At 39.1% G+C, this 23,716-nt stretch overlaps 1 protein-coding gene across 1 annotated transcript in view; it reads right to left on the bottom strand.

The window, feature by feature from the left end:
* KNTC1 (kinetochore associated 1) overlaps positions 1-23,716 on the bottom strand; it is a 114,585-nt gene that overhangs the window by 86,807 nt on the left and 4,062 nt on the right. Inside the window, exons 2-13 of the mRNA XM_063454289.1 lie at positions 22,939-23,080; positions 17,928-18,048; positions 13,807-13,922; positions 12,121-12,199; positions 10,640-10,717; positions 9,989-10,023; positions 7,069-7,179; positions 6,279-6,372; positions 5,845-5,897; positions 4,744-4,859; positions 1,464-1,518; positions 427-525 (exon numbers count right to left, since the gene is read on the bottom strand). Coding sequence (XP_063310359.1) covers positions 427-525; positions 1,464-1,518; positions 4,744-4,859; positions 5,845-5,897; positions 6,279-6,372; positions 7,069-7,179; positions 9,989-10,023; positions 10,640-10,717; positions 12,121-12,199; positions 13,807-13,922; positions 17,928-18,048; positions 22,939-23,070 — 1,089 coding nt within the window. The 5' untranslated portion in view covers positions 23,071-23,080. The remainder of the gene's footprint in view (positions 1-426; positions 526-1,463; positions 1,519-4,743; positions 4,860-5,844; positions 5,898-6,278; positions 6,373-7,068; positions 7,180-9,988; positions 10,024-10,639; positions 10,718-12,120; positions 12,200-13,806; positions 13,923-17,927; positions 18,049-22,938; positions 23,081-23,716) is intronic.

Genomic DNA, 23,716 nt, shown 5'->3' with positions numbered 1-23,716 from the left:
ATCAACTTATCTAATACCTAATACCTAGATTACAGTTTTCCGTTCAGTAAAGACAGGTAAACCCAGCTTGTTTATCTTTATCTTTACTTTTATTCTGTAACTTACAAATATGAGGTATGTCTAACCAATGTATGTGTATGAGCCATGAGCGATGCTTGCTTATCTTTAACTCCTTATGATATTGACTCACTGTAATTCATTGCATTTACCTCAATAAAAACAGATTGACAAAAAAGAAACCAAAAAAAGAAATTAATCAGTTTGTAAAACTTAAATATTGCAAATTTAACTCCTAAAATCAAATGATCCAATGCAGCAGAGCACACAGAACAATTTGATATATAAACAAATAAATAAGTTCACTTATTTGGATCAGTGATTAATATTTCATATGCATGTTGATATAAAACAGTAGATAAAGCATACCATGCCAATTCCAGTTTGAACAAGTATGGATATATCAGACACTTCAACGGAATACAAATGATCCATAGTAGGCAAGGAATAAACCCTTAGGTTTCTCATCTGGGGAAAGAGTAAAAACACAAAAGTTAAACTGCTGCACCCAGAAGGAATAAAATACAATTAGATAAACAAAAAATATTAAACTGATAAAAGCACAAAAGAGAAAAAAACTCAAATAAAACAAATGTAACAAACATTACAAACACCATAACTATTACAGTCCACTGTAAAGGATACTACAATATTTTAAACAATTTTAGAACTATTTAGCTACTGACCTGGACCTTCTGGGTGCCCATGCAGTTAAAGGTCCCTGCTCATTGCCTGTCAAGTGCAGGCTCTGCTTAGCTCAGTGCCACTAACTGCATTATCCTGCAAGGAGAACTTGAAAGCAGAGGCTGCAGCCTTTTCCACTTGTTGTATGACCCAGGTAAGATATCAAACTGTTCCAAGTGTGACAAATTACAGTGGGACAGAGCCAGGGCACAGCTAGCACTATAATACAGCTAGCAGAAATGACTATATTGCTTGATATGTTCCTTAAAAAAAAAAAAAAGAAAAAAAGAAGAAAAAAAAATATTGCCATTTGACCTTAATGCATTTGCTGCAAATCACTAGAGTTTGCAGATATTTCTCCAATAAATAAATAGATACTTTATTGAAATATCCCAGTCAATCTTAGTGCTTCTCTTCTTTCATGTGGCAGGGTTTTATTGGACAGGGCTTTATGAATGAAGTTGCTCAAAATTGTTGCAGTGTGTTGGATGAAACAGTGCAGGGTTGCGTCAGTTCAAATTCTACTACCTTACCAACAGCTCTTGAACAGAGCTAGTCCAGGTTTTGCACAGGCTGACACATAGCCATTCTACTTTCTTTATTAGTTTTCTATCATGAACACATACCAAGTATCAATTTAGAGAAAAAAATAAAATTAAAACTAAACACATTACTGAAAATGTTATACTACGACAAGCATATAAAGACAAATAAAACCATACCTGTTGATTATTCAGGCATGTCAGTACTATAAGTTTAAGGTTTGTATCTTTTCGTCTGCAAAAAAAAAAAAAAAAAAAAAATTACATATTTCAATAAATCACATCCATATTAAAAAAATATATATATATATATTTTTTTTTTTTTAAAAAGCATACATTTTCGGCAAAATATGAGTTGCACGGCGAGCCCACAAATTCAGGATAAAGTGGCAATTTTTGAATAGATTGTGCCCCCACCTCCACCCTCCAAAAAACAACTATTTAAATGTTGAATTTATATGTTAATATTTTATGATTAATGGACAAATTTAGAAATTGACAGTTATTTACTAAAAAGAACTTGAAATTTAATCATATATTATGAATTACCGTATATACTCGAGTATAAGTCGACCCGAATATAAGTTGAGACCCCTAATTTTACCCCCCAAAACTGGGAAAACTTATTGACTCGAGTATAAGACTAGGGTGGGAAATTCAGCAGCTACTGGTAAATTTCTAAATAAAATTAGATCCCCAAAAAATTACATTAATTGAATATTTATATTGTGTATATAATGAATGCAGTGTGTGTATATAATGCAGAATGTGTGTGTGTGTATATAATGCAGAATGTGTGTGTGTGTATGTGTATGAATGCAGTGTGTGTAGTGTGTGTGTATGTGTATGAGTGCAGTGTGTGTGTGTGTATGAGTGCAGTGTGTGTGTGTGTATGAGTGCAGTGTGTGTGTGTATGAGTGCAGTGTGTGTGTGTGTATGAGTGCAGTGTGTGTGTGTATGAGTGCAGTGTGTGTGTGTGTGTGTGTGTATGAGTGCAGTGTGTGTGTGTGTGTGTGTGTATGAGTGCAGTGTGTGTGTGTGTGTGTGTGTGTATGAGTGCAGTGTGTGTGTGTGTGTATGAGTGCAGTGTGTGTGTGTGTGTGTGTATGAGTGCAGTGTGTGTGTGTGTATGAGTGCAGTGTGTGTGTGTGTGTATGAGTGCAGTGTGTGTGTGTGTGTATGAGTGCAGTGTGTGTGTGTGTGTATGAGTGCAGTGTGTGTGTGTATGAGTGCAGTGTGTGTGTGTGTGTGTGTGTATGAGTGCAGTGTGTGTGTGTGTGTATGAGTGCAGTGTGTGTGTGTGTGTGTGTATGAGTGCAGTGTGTGTGTGTGTGTGTGTGTGTTTGTGTGTGTATGAGTGCAGTGTGTGTGTGTGTGTATGTATGAGTGCAGTGTGTGTGTATGAGTGCAGTGTGTGTGTATGAGTGCAGTGTGTGTGTATGAGTGCAGTGTGTGTGTATGAGTGCAGTGTGTGTGTATGAGTGCAGTGTGTGTGTGTGTATGTGTATGAGTGCAGTGTGTGTGTGTGTGTGTGTGTGTGTGTGTGTATGTATGTATGTGTATGAGTGCAGTGTGTGTGTATGAGTGCAGTGTGTGTGTGTGTGTGTATGAGTGCAGTGTGTGTGTGTGTGTATGAGTGCAGGGTGTGTGTGTGTGTGTATGAGTGCAGTGTGTGTGTGTGTGTATGAGTGCAGTGTGTGTGTGTGTGTGTGTGTGTATGAGTGCAGTGTGTGTGTGTGTATATGAGTGCAGTGTGTGTGTATGAGTGTATGACTGCAGTGTGTGTATGTGATGCAGAATGTGTAACCTTGGTGGGGGGTGGGCATTTTTATTATTATTTTTTAAATTAATATTAAATTTTGTTTTAAAAAAAAATATTATTAATATTTTTATTTTATTTTAATATTATTAATTTTTTTATTTTATTATATTATTATTTCAATTTTTATTTAGATTTTTTTTTGTCCCCCCTCCCTGCTTGCTCTCATTCCCTGGTGGTCCAGTGGCATGGGTTGTGTAGGAGGGGGGCTGGCAGCGAGCTGTAACTTACCTTTCCTGCAGCTCCTGTCAGCTCCCTTCTCCTGCGTTCGGTCAGCTCCCCTGTCAGCTCCACTGTAAGTCTCGCAGTCTGAGTACAGCGCAGAGCGCTCTGACGCCGCGGTCTCGCGAGACTTACACTGGAGCTGACCGGAACGCAGGAGAAAGGAGCTGACAGGAGCTGCAGGAAAGGTAAGTAACAGCTTCCTGGCAGCCCCCAACAGGACCGCCGGGCTTGTAATGAGCCCGGCGGTCCTGGTCTGTATTATGGCAATGTAAGTTGCCATAATACAGACATTAACTCGAGTATAAGACGAGTGGGCGGTTTTCAGCCAAAAAAAAGTGCCGAAAAACTCGTCTTATATTCGAGTATATACAGTATGTTTTCCTTTAGTCTGACTGAGCATTAAAGGAAATTAGGACACAGTGGATATTTGTGCCTGTTCTTTTATTGTGAAAAGGATTATTGATATATGGCAGTGGGGTTTTGTCATCAAATTTCTTGGCTTTCTGTTACTAGGTCCATTAACACAGTACTGTGAGGGAGACATTAAAGAGTTTTTTGTCAAATGTCAGCACTGTGCTCCAAGTAATGATGTATAGCATGCCTTCCAGCAGTCTTGGACTCTGTGCAATAGTTGCAAATTTGGAGGCCTGTTCTACTGTCCCATGCTAGATCTAGGTTGTCCAGAAAAGCATTGCACAGCTTGACTACATCATAAGATCTGGCGTCAATTCTTGACAGTGGACACAACACCTTTGTCATTGATGGCATTTGTAACTCTTGCATCATACTTGCGATGTTGTATGTGCACATTCATTTATCACAATTATGATGCTGCAAAATAGGTTTTTCCTACAACCTATAGACAGTACCATGCGGTGTCATGGTTTCTAATTTAAATCAGATAAAGAGCTTGTTTTGTCTGTTTCTCCTGGTGTTTGAATTTGGTTTGTTTTCGGACTACACATACCGCTGTTATCCCAAACCTCGGACTATTTTGACAGCTTTCTTTATTTAGACATGTTAAACCCATCCAATGCAAAGGTCCATTAATATCCTCTCTTATCTGTGCCTTTCCAGACTAGACTAGATTAAGTTTTGCATGATAAGGTTTAGTCTTGTTCTGACTTGGTATATAGTTTTAGATTTGTGCTTTTATGGTGTACGTGTAGCTCATTCCACACTAGGATTATGGGTTTTAAATGTTCCTCAGCAATTCATTAATTATTGTGCACTTGCAAAAATAATATTTTTTTTTTTAGTTTGTTTCATAGCTTTTAGAAGTATGAAATATAACAATGTATATTAAAGAGAAACACGTTTCTAGACAATGTTATCTTCACAGCATGTTATTCTATTAATCCTTTCCAAAACTATATACATTTCATTTTTAAAAGTAACTATTTCGTGAACATATACCGTGTAACTGAAGATGATGAATCTCCTTCGGTTGTAAGAAGAAAATCAGATATGCAACAAGATGGCCAATCCCACACCAAAACTAGAGTGTAAACATCCCATACACTCAGAATATCCTACAAAATATATTACAATGTAAGTCAGGAGTACAACATTTAACCATCACTATTAAAATCCCATACATTTCAACAGAGTAAAGAGCATTATAAAGCACCTGAGTGGTGACAAGTCTATCACAAATCATGGAATAAAGCCAAAAAATAAATGTGTATAGATAGTTGGGCAAAATACATATAAGACAATTTGAGCATTTGGCCTCAGACTCCCACATAACAGGAGAAAGATACACTGATTGTTGGCTTTCTCCTCTTTCCAGAAGGCACCAATTTCCAAATTGAATTTTAAATTGTTGCCATAATCAGCATTAAGTATCCCACATATTACCCACTGATGTATTTTTGCATATAGACCAAAGATATTTTCACTCAGTGTTGCCTTACAGCTTGGAAGGAACTAGCAGTTCCACAAACAAAATTGGAGATCTAACATTGTGGGAGCATTGGATCATTGAGTGGGTTGCACCCTGATCTTTTGGATGGTTTCAAAGTGAAGCAAGTGGCAACAGCAAAATCACTTTATGTGTCTCATGTCGTTGCACAGAGTAGGCACTCACAGCTAACTGCCAAGGGGACATTAACACATTCAGTGATTCTGTTGCTTTATTGTGGGTTTTGTGTGCTCTTATAATAATAATAATAATAATAATAATGTTTTGAAGCATTTATTTTTTTTCTTTGGCATTTGCTGTATATCTTTTGGGTCATCTGACTGCAGTTCTTGCTGACCACCAGAAAATGCAGACAATAATAACTGGGGTAACTAGTTTCTGAGCTTAGGCATGGAATACATTTTTAACTCATGCCCATGTATCAGACTAACTGTGGTATTAACTTTTCCGATAGCTCTTGTTTTGCAAGAAATAAGTACAATTATATACAAATTCCACATTAAGCATCATAAAATGAAATAGTTCCTATGTAAAACATGCAGTTTATTGACTACAAACACTCAGAAAGGAAAAAAAAAAAACGTACAACTTACATCCACATCCAAAACAAAGAGCAGATTGTCCAGCACCTGAAATTTTCTTGCACCTATAATAATAATAATAATACAAAAAGCTATAAAATACAGTGTATAGCATAAGACAAGTTTAAGAATTATCAAAACACATACATTAAAACAGAAACCACACAATAATATCTGCAAAAGCATTCCCCGCTGACTCATATTGCCTGCTTATGGGGTGTGCACCAGTGTATTTCCTTGGTTTTAAATTATTTTGCCAACAGACGCTGATCCTACAGCTCAGTATTTTGCCATTAGTTCAGTTTCTATGTCGTTTCCTATTCTAGTCTCTTATTTCTCATTTCTCTCAACGCCACCAAATGCAAACATAGGAAACAGCTTGAAAAGATTAAAATGGTGGTGCAGATGAAAAAAAGTATTATTGCAAGCGTGCATTTCATTCTTACCTTTTATCATACTTGAATCAATAAGACTTTGAACAGCTAAATGTTTTTTTACAGGATCCATTTTCCATTTGGAGAGTACATAGTCACCTTTACCCTAGGATGAAAACATACACTAGAAAAGTTACCACTGTTGTACCACAAACATTTAAGTGTAATACATCCTCAGTCTAAAGACACACAAATAAATAAATTACCATTTAGTCTAAAGACACACACATATCTATTTTATAGTATAGGTAATGATTTTTTTTTTGTTGGAACACTATGTAAGTGCATACGGACACAAGTTTATTAATTACAAATTCTCAAGGGGGATGCAATATGTAGCTCAAAGAGTTCTTGCTGAACTAAGAACATTGCATTTATTATATTATCTCTATATAACCTTTCTAGGAAGATATTTTATAAATATAATTACCTTTTGATTGTATGACCTTTATTGAAATAAATAAAAGGCAAATCAAAGGGTAGGGGGAAAAAATGAAAAGGTTGAGATGTGAGTCGGAAAGAGCTGCTGATTACAGGAGTTTGCAGTGAGTGGATGAGAGGGAAAACATTAAAATGAAAAAAAAATCAAATTGGTGAATATTAAGACCACTTGGTTAGTAAAACACAGGGAAAACAAAAAAACGAACAATGAAAAATAATAGTAAGAGAACTTTTTTTTTTTTTTTTTTTTTTTTTAAATGGGGCAATTAAGGAAATTGGATTTTCAAGTATTGTTTTTATTTGTTCGGTCTATCTGGAAACAATTTCCATGTGAAAACATAGCATTTGTTGAATATTTTACCCCTATAATTAGATGGATGTCACTCGTCAGATCTCCAATCATCAAATTCATACAACCACTTGTGTGATACTCCTCCGTAGAGATAAAACAGATCTTAATTTTCCCCTCCAGCTGTGAAATAAAAAAATAAAAAAAAACACATTACTGCACAATGTACAACTCATTTTAAAGTTTGCTGACGGCTTCCTGCCTAAGGGTGACAAATAAAACCAGAAGCACAAATTACTGTGTCTACTCAGGTTACATTATTAAATACAAAAATGTACCTTATATAGGCTCTGTCAACGCATATGTATGGTAGGCAATATTTGTACAAATAAAATGAGAGCACACAATACATTATGTTTATTTACTTTTTAGTGGGCTTGGTCATGGTGTTTATTCAAACCTTTAGGGGCTTGTTATGAACGTCAGTAGTTATGGTACCTTGTTCGCCTATTCTTTCCCAATTGCTGAGCCTTAGTGATTAAAGCTGCAGCTTGGGGGGTAGAGATGAATAGATCAGACGAATGCAGCTTCCAAGACGAATCTCCCCAGCCAATAAAGAGTTACCCAAACATGAGCCTAGACTTCATGAAGGGTACAACAGGAATAATGTTTTATTGATGCCACACTGGCTTTTATGCAAGGGGACCTGCCACCTGGACCTTGTTGGACACCAGGACACAAAAGTGACAACCAATAATATTACTTTGTTACAGTTAAACACTCCCATTGCAAACATACAATCTCCTCCTCTCTGCCTGTGAGATAATTAGGTAAGCTAATGGATAACCCAATAATCTCCAGCCAGAGGGAACACATTTTCCCCAAAATTTGAAACACCCCTTAAAATACATGGTATCCCCACAAATGCCCCACAGATCACCCGATAGCCCCGATCTGGGTGACCAACATATTCAAATTTCACCCAGATCAGTTCAGGGGTTTTCGAAATGTATGGAAGTCTTAGTTCAACGACCGCACACGAGGCTCCAGTCCAAAACAGATCCATGAATTTAGTATGTGCGGTCCGTCAATTTCGATAAAGTCACAAAAACGAATAAAATCACGAACAGAGCCTCCTGGCTGATAGCAGCGATTGTTCCCCTTGTTCATGGGAACCAAACGGCGCTCTCCTAGCATGTCCACAAAAGGAAGCAGGCGTTCGTATGGTTTCAGCAGTGTTTGGGAAGTCAAGTGTCCGATTTTAATCCCAGACACTCGACAACCAAGTCCCACTGCCTCCTTTCGTGCAAAAAAGATGGCCGCCGTTTTCTCTTCCACGTGGCGTTTGACTATACGAACGGCGGCCACCCAGAGAGAGCGCTCAATGGACGGTTCCCTTTGTAGATAATAAGCCACGAGGGTGTTCGGTAGTTTCAACAATAAAACAGGGCTAATAAACATAATTTAATAAAAACATAACCACAAACTTTAACCTTTCAAAATATTTAACTTTATGAACCCCCAAATAGCCAGTCATTCTTAGATGACCTCACCACCTTTTGATTAAAATCATTTACCACCTTATCATTCCTCAGAACTTGACTCTGAGGATAACTTTTGCCCCAATGCTTCATAACCATAACAAAACAATTAAAGTTCAAAACAGCCGAGAAAACGGGAGACAATCCAGCCACTACAAAAGCAGACATCAAGTCACTGGTGAAAGACATCCAAGCCATGTTCCAGGCGGATATGGCGCTAGTCAGGGAAGAGTCGCGACAGTCGAAGAAAATATCAAGGGGGCAGGGGTGGCACAAACAGCCACTGAAACAGCTCGCTACAGAAACAATGCAGCTCCCTGACAGACCAACTTGCAAGCATGGAGGACAGAGCCAAAGCATGCAACATGAAGATTAGAGGGGTGCCGGAATCAGTCACCAACACTGAACTGCCCCATTAATGCAGAAGGCTCATAGCCACGTTAATAGTACCGAAACAGGTGACGCAAATCGGAGTAGACTGTTTTTGATTGCCAAGAACCACTAAAGCACCCAAAGACACCCCACGGGATGGATTACCTAAATTTGTCCGGGACTCTGATTTGTCCGGGTCATCATGGGAGCCGCAAGGGGGTTCCCTACAATACTTTTTGAGGGGTCACACCTGACACTATTCAGAGACTTCTTCAGACTTACTATGACCTGGAGGAGGCTGTTCAGTTTTCTACAAATGGGGCCCACACCTCTTACTGGCCGAAAAAGATGGCGATACGCACCTTTTGGCACAACTTTCAGAGGCCCAGACCTTCCTCAGAGCCCTGGGCATACCAGTGGAGGCGATACTTACAGACACCGCCCCCACATGTAATGTCAGCAGTATTTACGCCTTTGTATCCAGGGACCTGGGGCGGAGTGCACCGGACTTACCCATGTGAACTGAAGGCAATTGACACTTGAGCTACCAGTTGTAGCTATACTTGCATATGTTTGATTAAATGTTGATAACGTGTTTAGTTCACAAACAACCGTTTGCAGAGACAAACCCTCTATAGTTTTTTGTTTTTTTTTTGTATTTTATTTTCAAGTACACTTGTACTCACGAGTGCGCCTGGTTCCGTAAGCGGATAACCAAACCCCTAGCCAAGTTGATACTCCACCTCCCTCTCAACCCACACACACACACACACACACACACACACACACACCACCCGCACCTTAGATCCAGATGTTACATGGCACACTCCCCATAGTTATTCGAAGGGGTGCTCCAAGCTTACAACAAGCAACCTCTGTCCCATACTAGGATTACGCTATGATACTGATAAGTCGGACTTATGTTTATCTAAAACTAAAAATTGGAACTTCCCTTTAATTGTGATTTAATCCATGACAAAGTGTATACCTGTTGATTGATTTTTTTTATACTCACATGTACCGCTATGTTTATGCTTGCCCGAAAAAAATTAAGTATTTAAAAACAAAACACTAATCACCTCGTTTGCTGCACTGATGTCCATATTCTCAATTGCTGCATAAGAAAGAGATTTTGTTTAGTGATACCATGGAATAATTATGAAAAATAAAAAAAAATACATATATACACACACACACACACACACACACACACTCTGTATCGTCACTTGCATGGTGCTTGTAAAAATCAGACTAACATTAAAATGCTCTTATGACAAACATGATTTTATAGAGAATACACATATTAATTGTATCAGCATTTCACTATATATTTTTCTGTACCCCTCTAGTCTTATTATTTCAACAAAGTGGTAAATAATACAACTATGGTGATCACAAGTAGCTATGCAAAAGTCCTATCTTGAATCTGCATGCTTGGAAATATGTAATGCTTATTCATTGATATGTATTCGATGGATGAAAAAGTCTGAGCCTAGAAACCAGAAGTTCTGTACTTACCATATTTTGATGGAGAAAGACTCAATGATAGCCAGAAGCAAATTTCGAAAGCCAAATGTGAGACAAAACATCTGCATGCGCTCCATCAGAACATATTAACATCAGTGCCAACTTGATGAATACATCAACAATGATAAATACTTAACTTTCTTTACAAAAGGCTTTGTTTTAAAAATAAGAACTACAAAGTATTGTAAATGAAATGTATATACCATTGTTAATCTTTTCAAGATGAAAATACATAATGCAGTACAGCCCTCCATTTGTCAGCACAAATATGTGATAGACACCTATGGCATAAAAAAAAAACAACAGGTCAGTGGGTAATGGAAATCAAGAAGCAAATACAAAATTGTGTTATTTGAAGTATTGAATTGATATAAGCAATAATAAAAATGACATGTGAGCCCAATGGTAAATGGAATCCCGAAAATGACTCAGAATTGCACAACCAAATACCTTAGAATAGATCAACACATACATAGATTTACCTACAGTCTCTGGGTACAACTACAATCAGTGGGATATATTTTTGTAGTTTGTTTGGTTGGTGGAAAAATGCAGTCTTTATTGCTTAATTATTTTACACTGTAAATGTACATGTTTGACTTGGCTCACAGAACAATATCTTGTGTGCGCAGTAAGGTCTTTGAGGACAAATAATGCATAACAATTAAGAAGTTAAACAAACATGTACACCTAATGCTATAGTGCTCCTAGTTAGATACTGGTCCACCGTCTTTTTCAAAATATTTTTAGAAAATAAAGTGTTTAATTCAACACTTCGCCTTGTGCGATGTCATTAAAGAGGTATGGCCTCCTCCAGTTATGGTCCAATCCAAGACTCCTGATTAAGGAGTACTCGGACTTGATGCACATGCGCAGGAAGCTCTGTGTGTGCATCCAAGCATCCTTCAAAGAAAGCAATGTATTCAATGCTTTTCTTTGAGCAGCCGGATCACATGACAAGAGTGGCTGTCATTGTGACAGCCACTAGAGGAGTGTTTAACACTTCAAGGTAAACATTGTATTTCTGCAAAACAGCAATGTTTTACCTTAAATGGTTAAACACACAGGACCACTGCACCCAGATTACTTAATTGAGGTGAAGTGGTCTGGGTGACTTCAGTGTCCTTTTATTTTATTATTTCAATATAAAACACCCAGTTGTAATTGTGCTTAGTAGAAACACTGCAAATATAAAAGGAATCTAGGAGCATAGCTTTAAATTTAAGCACAAAACATAATGAAAGTGGCCTATTGTGTATCTCATGTTTGAGTCTAGTTTTTTAGTCAAATAAAAACTAATGAAATCTATGCCCCACACAACAAAGTGTGACTTTGTATTCAAAGTGAAAAGTGTAAAGAGCGTTAAATGTTTATAATACATAACCCATTTGTAAAATGGTGAAAACAATGATAGGTAATTTGGATGTTTTGGCACACACTCAGTATAATATGGTAGCTATGAAGTCCAAAACAGAATCAGTTTACAAAGTACCCACCCTCCATCAATTTGAAAAAAAAATACAATAATTATAAATATATATATATATATATATATATATATATATATATATATATATATATATATATATATATATATATATATATATATATTTACACATACATATACAAAAGGCATTTTTTGAAAATCATTGCATGCACTTTTGATGGATTTCAGGTCACTAACCTTCATTTGAATTCTCCTTCTCAATCAGCAACTTTTGGTATGTTTGAACATCAGATTTTGGATCACTCTGAACCAATCTCTATTGAAAGAAACAAATGAAGTTATGTTAAAAATTAAATATTTTACAGTCAAACACTACACGCTATTTACACTGCATTAAAAAAAAAAAAAAAAAAAAAAAAAAGAACTGTGGGGGCAGGGCAAGTGGTCAACTTAGATTTTGTAGCAATAAGTCAGCTTAAAAGACGGATTCCTGATGACCCTGCTGATTCACTGTAATCCTGGGGCTACTACCCTTTGCTTTTGGCACCACTTTCGCCGGTCAACATCCCACTTAGGCAAGCCTGCGGCCTAGTTGTGGCCTACCAGCAACACAGGAGTGAAGGAGGAGGCCGATCCCTCTACCCACAATTTACCATAGAACGCTCTGGTGAAATACCCTGTCCCTCTCCTGCCTCCCCCCGCTCCGCCAGTGAGGGATATCCTGGCACTCTAAGCCACGGAACTACTGTGTCCTGTGCACACCATAAATCTGACAAGGTTCATTATCGGTACCCAAAATGGCGACGGAGCATCTGTGAGGCCTTCTGGGAGCGGTTTCGGCAACGTGCTGAACCGGTGGCACCCCCCGTCTTAGGGAAAGCTCAAAGTGTGGAGGCTACCAAAGCCACTACTGATTACCCCTCTCTTGAGTGGTTGGATGGGCCCTTGAAGAAACAACCTGGCCTGCAGCAACAGCCATCAATTCTTTATGGGAGGCAGATCACCGGGAAACAGGAGCTCCTATAGGACCAATGCTTATAGACCCGAAAGAGGAGGCAGAAGAGGCCTTTATATCATACTTGTCTCAGCTAGTACGGTCAGTTAGTATAGCTTGACTTCCCTCCAGACCAGCCAATCTCACACGGACATAACATGATTACTAAATTTGCATAACCACTACTCACCTTGTCTTGCAGCTCTTCTTAATGTAAGTGTCAGATTAGCTCAGCAGTTAGATATGTATAGCTAGCCTAAGCATTTTCTTAGAATGATACATAGTTGCTGACGAACGATTGGTTTGAACCTAATGTTGCAGACATGTATACTTAGCCTGTCATTATCAAGCATTTGAATAACTTGTTGTTTTTTTAATATATTTCTACAAAAGTGCAAGACCTCAATGCCTTACAATGTCACTATATGTTCGGTGTTGAAACACTTGTTCTGTTGTTGGGGGAAGGCAAGGTTGTTTGTAACCTATTGTACAAATAAAATAAAGATTGACAAAAAAACATAATAGTGAAGAACGATTAATTTATAAAAGGTATCCAGAAATCCAGGGTGGTATTGGTCATTCTTAATGCATGCTTCTCAGTTATCAACAACATTCTTTTGGCTAGAGTTAGTGTACAAGGAGTTAAGATTTGTTAGAACATTCCTGGGACATACAGCTTCCAAAGCTGCCGAAATTAGTGGGAGTTACAGTACTGAGGCAATTGTCAGACTGTTTTAATACAGTTGACTCTTAGGAGTGGGACAACGCCAGGGTACTCATGGCACCATAACTGCTACAATGAGCTGTAGTGATTATGATACTTAGTATTTCCTTTTAAAGAACGATGATACTGCTAAAGTCTAGCTGAGCGCCTTTTCTAATGGAACCCAATGTGTCTATAAACACAATGTAAGTGGATTTAGGTTTACCTTAGTCATCAATATCTGTCTAGAGTGTACATGGATAAGATGAACATTGCCATTTCTCTCTCCAACTAAAAGAAACCGTCCTTCACAACACAGGCCAACAACATCTACTTCAGTTTCTAGAAGAAAAAGAAAAATGGGGGGGGAAAAAAAAAAAGTTTCAGTGTCAGATATAAAGCAACAAAATTTCAAATTTTAACAGCAGCAAAAGAAATAGCTTCAATATAAAAGTGTAAGACCCCCCCCCTTCATGTATGGATGTAATGGGATAGGGATATCTACACTACAAGAAATTCTATAGTCTTAAAGGACCACTCTAGTGCCAGGAAAACGCTCGCTTTCCTGGCACTAGAGTGCCCTGAGGGTGCCCAGTACAGGTTTTGTTTTTTTTCTTGTTTTTTTTTTTCCTTCTTGGCAAATATAACATCAATGGTCAATGGTGCATTTTAGTAGCTCATGTATTTAAATTACGCCAACAATGCATACCATATGCAAAAGTGGGCACCATGGGGGCTCTCACATAAAATATTATGAGCTTTAGTAAAGTGACATTTTGTTACCATTTTAAAAAAAAAGTTTGTGGTATTCATTTTTATTTTTAAATACACATAGTATTTTTGATGCTTATTTGTTAAAGCTTGTGTGTCCCACTGTCATAAAGTTATCTAAGCTATACTCAGCAACATCTCCTGAGTACAAATATACCCCATGTGTATATCTTTGGAAAGTAGCGATTTTGATATTAATCTAAACCGAATCCTAATTCCAAATCTAACCCTGAATCTAATCATAAACCTCACCACAATCCCAACCCATACACTTATTATAACCTTAATCCTAATCTCAATCCTAACTTTAGCAATAGTGTTAGAATGATTCTCCCTGCTGATGTTCAATATTCAGCAAATTGATTCTAATGCTGACCCTAATCCTTATCTGAAACATAATCCAAATACTTAAATGAATTATAAACCTAATCTTAAAACATAAACTAATTAAAATGAATACTAATAATCATAATTTCAATCCTTAAAGAGACACTGTAGGCAGCCAGACCAGATAAGCTCATTGAAGTGGCCTGGGCGCACTGTCCCTTTTGCACTTAGTGCTGCAATGTAAAAAACATTGCAGCTCTAAGTCTGCCCTCTATGGCTGTCTAACAGACAGCCACTAGAGGGCTTCCGGAATCCAAACGGACTTTTGGTCCTGTATCTGATGCTGGAGGTCCTCATGGACCTCGAGCTTCAGATTTTCCCTATATGAAAGCATTGAATAATGCTTTCCTATGAGGAGGTCTAATGCACGTGCGGCCATTGCAGCGCATGCGCATTATGTCTCCCTCGCCGGCTAATGTCGGCGGGGGATTGAGCCTGACCCAGTGCCGAAGGACATCGGCGCTGGATTCAGGTAGGTGGCTGAAGGGTTTTTAACCCCTTCAGCCCCACGGGAGGGGGGGCAGGAGGGAGGGGGGCACTCCAGGATCCTATACTGCCAGAAACACGGGTTTGTTTAATACCAATTCCAAAAGGTTTCCCTTTGCTAATATCACTGATATTAGTAAAGGGATTTTAAACTAAAAAAAGACAGTGGTACGTTGCTGCAATCTACTGGCTTTTTTTAGTATTGCAGCCTCTTATCTCTTACATTAAAGATATTACGCCAATGCATTGAGATCTGTGCTGGGCAACTAAAAAAAAAGCCCAGCACTAATCAGAATAGCATTGGGGCATAGGCTCTCATAAGAGCTGCATGCCAAACTCACTTTGAGCTCTGCATGCAGCTGACTTGTCAGTCTGGGGCCACTAGAAATGGCCCCTGCTGACAGACGGGAGCCCCAGGTTTCTAATGATACCTGGGTTTCCTGGTGTGAGCAGGGATTTAGTCCTGCTCACACCACATTTTGGATATGGGCATTTCAATGCCTATTTAAGCAGCTACATGGCGTGTTGACTTCCAGCAGCGCATGTAGCTCATCAAAAAGACTGGGGTCACTAAAAATGGTCCCAGCTGAAAGAGGGGAGCCCCAGGTTTACAGTGATACCTGGGACTCCCTGATGTGAGTAGGGATTTAACCCTGATCACACGACATTGTAACAGTGAAGATTTAAATCACCATTTAAAAGCTTGTTTGCAGCGCTCACTGTGAGCTCTACAAACAGAGCATCAGTCAGTCTGGGGCCACTAATTCAGGTCCCAGGTGACAGAGGGGGGAGCACCAGGAATTAAATGATACATGGGGTTCCCAGTTCCCAAACTGATCCTGCATGACGAAAATGTTCCGTCGTGCGTCCTTAAGGGTAGGATCATCAAAAAATTTCTGTGACGCGTTATTAAGGGGTTAATGGTTTTATACTAAGATAAGTGTAAGAGGAGGTCTGTCCCTAGATGAAGATTAAAAAGTCAAATCTTTATTCTTGTCAGGATATTTATATCGGCAGACATTTTGTGCTATGATAGAAATTAAAAGTGTATATTGCCTGAATCACTCAGAACAGAGCAGACTCCATTTTGGATTTCAAGCTAACAAAGAGACACAAACTGTCTATCCTTTCTGTAACCAAACACTAACTGAGCTAAGGAATGCTTTGTATAAACAAACCAAGTGATACAATGAGTCTAACAGAGAAGGGGATGGAATATTCTTCTTAACGTTAGCTTCACACAAGAAAGCCAGACACCAGTAATTAATTTTACTTTCTAAATTTCACAAGGTCTCATTGTAAGTAAAAGTTGAAAATTTAAACTGTCAATTTTAGAAATTACAGCAGGAATTGGAGACACACTGTCTGAAGAAAACCCAAATAAAGTAACCTTAAGTTATGGCAGCCATATAGATAAGCCAAATTACGTCAAAATTGTCATCAGGAAAAGTTAACTGTTTCGTGGATAGGAAAGTTTAGTTACGCAATACTGCCCTCTATGGACCAAATACCTAAATTGCTATACCCACCATCAATTTCCTATTGGCTTATCAAGTAATGACGAACAGAAAGTCTGGCCCTTTAAAAATGAGGATCACAGGCTAAGAGAAGAAAAGGAGTAAACAAAGGAGTAAGCAAGAAGCAGGAGAAAAAACAGAAGTAAGAAGCAAGTGAGTCAGAGCGAGAAAGAGACCTATGACAAACATTCCTTGACACTTAGCTACCTGAGAACATCTCTTTAACTGGTAAATATGCTGGTTTCATTTAATTAATATAATTTAATTAAAAAAAATCTGATAGCATGATATATGACTGGATAAATCACGGTCAGATTTCGATATTTAGAAATCTTAGTTAATCTAAAGAATATATAGTTATAAGCATTCCATTCTGCAGGTGGAATTAAGAATAATTATATATTATTGTGATTTCATCACATGTTAGCATATCATGGTATTTATCCAGGTGTATTGATTTGCGTTAATGTAAGATAAGATACCTTTTTAGACAAGTTAAAATTCAGCTTATAGAATTTGGTAGATTTCTCTTATTGGATGGTTCCAGGAAATGACTAATAAGCTGGTTTAAATGTTATGTTATTTAAAATTACATGAGAATAGGTATTTTAGGCCTAGGAAAATCTAACCAGCATTGAAAGGGTTATTAGTTAACTGCTAGCCAAAGTTTTATGGCCTTTCGCTGTGCTGTGCGAAAGATTTTCTCTCTGTGAAGCCCATCATAAATCTTGTCTTGACAAGTGACTGTGTCAACCATAGGAATGTGTATTGCATATTCATGTTATACTAAATATTCATTGATTATTATCACGCATGTTACATATTATTATTATTTAATTTGTCACAATAAATTGTATCTATTTTTATAACAAATTGTGATTTTATTTACATGATAACGATTTCTGAGATCTGAGAGAATTGAAATAGTGGGCAATTCTCAACTGTTTACTATTATCATCCCATAAATATCCCCACATTCTTGATATACTTAAAGAAATACACAGCACACGCGAAAATAATAAGACGAACCTAGGTCTAATGGTAAAAGGGGAGAAAAGAAAAACATCTATAGCAACGGAAATACTATAGTAACTGGGCCTCCATTGTATAGGTGATAGATAAATAACAAAAAGTTAAAAATTGTAAAATATAGTGATAAGTCCAACTGTCAATACTTCACACTCACCAAACTGTAACTGTAGCCGCAATGACTGACAAATGCTGTCAAGGAGAGACACTGACTTATGTGCAGCAATCACACATCCTTCAATCGAATTAAAAGCTAAAAGTTTGGGGTTGCAGGATACCTGGAAAGAGTGAAAATGCGTAGAAATACAACAAAATTATATTGTCAGTTTAAAAGTGCCAATATATTTCAAAGTGGTGTACAATGGGAATACAAAACAGTACAGTGTACACAAACCAATAGATTATTATTATTTTTTATTTTATTTTTCTAAATACAAATAAAATCAGAGGAGCCCTCCCTTGAACTGAAGTCTAGCAGTTGCAGCACCTATATACTTGTGAGTATACAAGCTAAAGATTATTAGGAGACTATAGGTAGAAGGAGGAATAGAAAGGAGATGTCCATTGAAATTTAGGTAACGTTTGCAGCAATTGTTGGGATGTAAAAAAATACAAGAACATCCTTTTGATATCTTAAAGAACATGGACATCAAAATGTGAAATGTATGTATGTATTTACTGATCTTTCTGATTTCATGTTATATTTGAGTAAGTGGATGGATGCTCCAGAGCGAAGGCCGTGGAGACAGTTAAGGTCTGATGTGTCTCTTGAGACTATCTTGTTGGTGCCGTTCTATTCTGTGGTTGTCATGTGGTGTGGGCTGACGTGTGGGTTAGCGGGTAGGCCATAACCTAAGGTCCGTACTTAGTTACTGTGAGGGTTTAGAGGTTGTCAGGCTAATGGCCTTATGTGTTACGCCGCTGCATATAATGCAGAGGCGGGGAGTTGGGAGCCGCTATGGCTGTGGACTCTCTCTGCTGGCTGTGTGAGAGTACGCGATATGTAAGTCCCGACCGGTCTGCGAGGGTGTCAAGTAAGTATGGTCAGCCTCTGCGGTCAGTGAGAGCCTAAGCTCTAGTGTAACCAGAAAAAAAGAGAAGTAAGGGAGAAACGGAAAACAGTTGAGTGAATAATACAACGTGTAATAGGCGTCAGTTCTTTATACGGCAGCAACCGTGCTAGGAGGGCCATTCTGGTGGCAGTAGGCTTCCCATTGTTCAAGGTCTGTGCGCTTTGCATTAGGTGGTGGCTAGTGCCTTTGTGTTGAGGTTAGTGGTCAATTATTTCGGCGGGACCGGCTGCACCAGGTCCCTCGGGCGCTGCGGCGCCGCAGTCTTCCCTGGTGTAGGTCGCAGCAAAATGTCCCCTGAGAGGCCTAGGGTCTCCATTACGTCAGCTGCTTGGTGTATGCCCTGGATCGTGTGAGTGATGCCTCCATATTGGATTTGTAACATCCGAGCTGTGCCGTGAGGGGCTGTAGGGATCTCCTCCACTGCATGGTGTCTCCTGTGAGGTCGGCATAGAAGGTGAGCTGCATGTTTTCAAAGGGAAGTGGCATGGCCACTCTCAACGCACCCTGTACTGTTATTTTATCTCTAAGGTTGGAGAAGCGTGCCACCACGTCTCTGGTGGCCGACGCCGTTGCCCCTCGTGGCTTCGGCACCCAGAATACACCTTCAAAGGTGATGTTCTTCGCCTGTTTAGGTGGCAGGAGAGTCCCCACCAGCCTTCTCATAAGGTGTGGTAGCTCTGCGTTCGGGATCTCTTCCGCCAGCCCGCGCACCTTCAGGTTGGCGCGGCATCTGGCGTCTTCTGTCTGTGCGAAGCGTTGCGCCAGGGTGGCGTGTGGTAATTTCATCGCTAGTACCTCAGATTCCAGGGCCTCTATTTTCTGTGTGACTGTCTGAGTTTATCTCCAGCGTTGTCAGGCGCCCAACCATGCCTGTGAGGTCGGCCCGGAGTGCAGCCACATCTGCCTGCAGTGTTTTCTGGAGGTCATTCAACATCTCCTTCAGTGTGGCTGCTGTTACCGGCGTCGGGCCCGGGCTGAAGCTATCTCCCTTCAGAACGAAGCAGGAACAAGCTCTTACAAGAGCTCGGTGATTATAGCAAGGGAATATGCGCCTAGCATAGCAATCCCTTGTAGCAGATTCCCCCAATAAGAGACAGGACTCAAGTTGAGGGTAAAAATAGAACTCTCTGGCTGCTAGCTTGCAGCCCTTTTTATTAGGTGCTCCCATGAAGGGGAGGGACACACACAGTACATTAACCAATCACACAATAGTTACATCCCACACATAGCCCTCCCCTCTACCTGTAAACTAATTATCTGTACACACAGGAAAATACAATTATCATAGGTAGGGAAAATACAGTTTTTACACAACATTCATAACTCCCAAAATATACATCACATTCGTATAAAAATACATATTCACAATCAATCCATTCGGGGGAACAACATCAAACTCAAAAATCATACGAATTGGACCAGGGGTTCAAAAGTTAGTACAAATGTGCATTTGACCTTCTGGAAGCATGTTTTTTCCAGCTCAAACTAGTTCCCCAGAATCCTCTATCCTGGAGACAATGGAGAAGCTGATTTAATTATATCCAGGGACAAACACAGCCTCCATTAAGCACATGTTACCAGCAACCACCAAAAGACCTAAAAATACATAACTCCTGTTATACTAAACAGAACCCCCACATTCAACCCATCCCCAGATGGCTTCGATCTGAGCGCTCAACATATCCAGACAGCGCTCAGATGCCACAAACACAGTTCAAACGCCATGGGGTTTAAGTTTCGTATGGGCTGATGAGAGGGCCCATAATCCTGGGGCAGCCCAATAACCCACAGTATGCCCAAATACCGTGCATAAAGGGCCAAATCGCCCAGGGACCGTAATCACAGGGTAAGAGGCGGGCAAGCAGCCCCCTCCAAAACACAGTGGCGAAGTGGCTTTCGCTACAACGATGTTCTCCTCAGTGAGGTGATAGAGGTTCTGGGTGGTCCGTCTTAGCTCACGGGTGCCGCACTCCTGCCGCTGTGGGGAAAGCTTTGGGTCCGGAGGCAGGTCACTGGGCCTAGCCAGGGTCCTACAGACGGTGCCTGTTACTGTGGCTTGCGGTCGTGAGGCAGGCCGTGGGCGGGTACGCCTTGTGTCCCTCATTCTTGCTTGTCTGTGCAGGTGTGATTTGTTTTGCCGCCATATTGGAGCTTGTTGTTGTGCGGGCTCCGGGCGTATGTGTCTTGAGTCCGGCAGTCGCTTCCATGGTAGTTCGGCAGCCGAGCAGGTCTGGGCTGGATGGAGCATCCGGTCCTGTAGTTTCTGCCAAAAATTTTGAAAGATGCTCTCTAGCCTGGCCGCATATCCCTGCTTGTCCTGGCTGCCGGCAAGCCGCGTGGTCGCCGCCATCTTTGGTCGGGTAGTAAATCTTGTTGAAAACTGCATACATGTCGATATAACTTGCTATTTAGCGGTCTATAATTTGTGTTAAATCGCTGCCATGTTGTGTACTTATGTTATACCTAAATATTCACTGATTATTGTCACGCATGTTACATATTATTATTGTCACAATAAATTATATATTTTTAAAATTAGTTTGTGATTAATGTGTGAAATAAAATCCTCTAATGAAATGCACTCCAGGATCTAAGAGAATTAAAATAGTGGGTAATTCTCAGCTTTAAATTAATATAATCGGGGAAACCGTGCCAAGATTTCAATTTGATATTATAACAATTAAATTAATTTTTATGAAAATATTATTTACAATATTTATCACCCCATAAATATCCTCACAATAGCAAAGGGAAAAAAACACTTATGTCAATGTGATATTTTTTTTGTTTTTCTTTGGGTACTGAGGGGGGGGGGGGGGGGAGAGACGATTGTGTTCGGCCCCAGGAATATATCGGATTAGATGAGTATGGTGTAATTACTTACCAAGTCATCTACACAAGTCACCACACAGCAGCCAGTTTATTAAGATTTTGACTGTTTTATTTTAAGCATTTATTATTATCTTTTTCATTGAGTTGCCTATCACCTATGCTTTCATGGCAGTCACTAGTCGCTTTAACTGCTGTCTTTCTCAAGGGCTGGGAGAGTTTAGTTTAGGGGCATAAAGCAATATGCTGCTACATAAGCAGTTCTAACACTGTATGTTACCTGATTCTACACCTACCTTATCTGCATAGTCTAGTCTAACTATGCCACTATGACTACTACTACTTCTGTTATTATTACTTTTAGAACGTAAAAAAAATTTAATGTTTTTAGTCATCAGAATTTTATAAGAATAACAATGTATATTATTTGTGTCTGCCACGCTGACATATGCTGATTCAAGAATATTTTCTACGTCTCTTGCAAACATCTCAATAATTTATTTATATTTTTTTAAATTGTAGGCCTAGGGGTGAGTGCACAGCACATTTGTGTGTGCATCCTTCTTTTTGCGATTATTTAATTTTAAATAATGTGAATACTTATTATAGGAACACTCCAGCACCATAACCACTACAACCTGCTTTAATGGTTATGGTGCAAGGAGTGCTCTGGTGCTCCTTCCTGACTAAATAGCCAAAAACTTTAAGTTCGCTATGATCTCTTTCCAGAGTCCTATTGGGCATCTGCAACTACCTGTCCTGCAAGGAGCTTCTGTTACTTCCACCCAGTTAAGCACTGTGTAGTGCAGGCTCATTGGCATTTACAATACATTGCTTACCCGGGGCAGGGAGGCCTATTATCCTTACTTCTCCAATAGTATCTTGAATTTAAAATGCAATGCTGTATGCATGCTATTCATTAGACATATATATTTCCTTGGAGAGCTCATCATATACAGCTTTTTAGTCCACCCTGCTAGGAGTGAAACATACCATTTGTATCTGTATTATCACAAGCACATATCGGATTGGTCCAGGTGTAATAAAAACATTTTATCTTGTTTTGTTACTGATACATCCAATGTATTAAATCCTCCTTTCGTAGATCCTAAACATCAGAGGTCTATAGGCCAATGTGGTTTAGTAAGCGGTTTCTTGTCTATTGATACTTTAAGAGTTACCCCCTACTGTGGAGGCTCTGGGTCAGGTTGTACTTAACCCACAGGCTCCTTTTCACTATATACAGTTACTATTCAGAAATCATACCTTCTCTGAGGATGAGATTTTGAGAAGTGTGTCCACTTGGTATAAGGCAGTTCCACTTTCTTGTCTTGAATCAATATTGAGGCGGCAACTCCCAGTATCATCATTTGCTAAAAGCTCAATTTCATTCCACATTTTGACACAGCTGAAATAGTAGAATAAAAAAAGTTAGATAGCATAGTTCACTTATGTTTGCAAAGAAATTGATGGTAAATTACTTTAACGTTAACCGCTAGCTAGCCCAACACCAAATTCCCCAATTCCTCACTAACTTCCACCCACACCAGCTAGCTAAAATATATCATTTTAAAATATTTGAATTAATAAAATAAATGTAACCCCTGAGGGTTAAAAAAAAAAAAAATCAAATCAGTGAAATGTAATCCCTGCCAATTGACCACTCTAGTCCTTGACCCTCTCAAGGTGTAACGTCTGTCTGCATTGTGTCGCCATAGTAGGGCTTTAAATTTTCAAGTCCTACACTACTAGACTAGAATTTACCAGGGTTAAGGTTCTATGCTCCAGGGCTGAATTTTAACTTGATAATGGCTATTGGAAATTCTAAGCTGTGAGTAGGGAGTTTTACTTACATGATGTCCTGCCTTATTGGCTATGCTTTCTAAACCCCTGCCATCAGCTGGACTTTCATCACTTCTTGTGTCTGTCAATTACTTATTGGTAAATTGTACAATTATTAATTCTTGAGGAAAACGTTGGTGCTATATAAATGCCATAAATAACAATAAATATATCCTGTAACTTCTGAAAATTTTTGAAAGAT

This window comes from Pelobates fuscus, chromosome 5 (assembly GCF_036172605.1).
Source record: "Pelobates fuscus isolate aPelFus1 chromosome 5, aPelFus1.pri, whole genome shotgun sequence".
Classification (NCBI taxonomy): Eukaryota; Metazoa; Chordata; class Amphibia; order Anura; family Pelobatidae; genus Pelobates; species Pelobates fuscus.
This window is presented reverse-complemented; position numbering and strand designations above follow the sequence as displayed.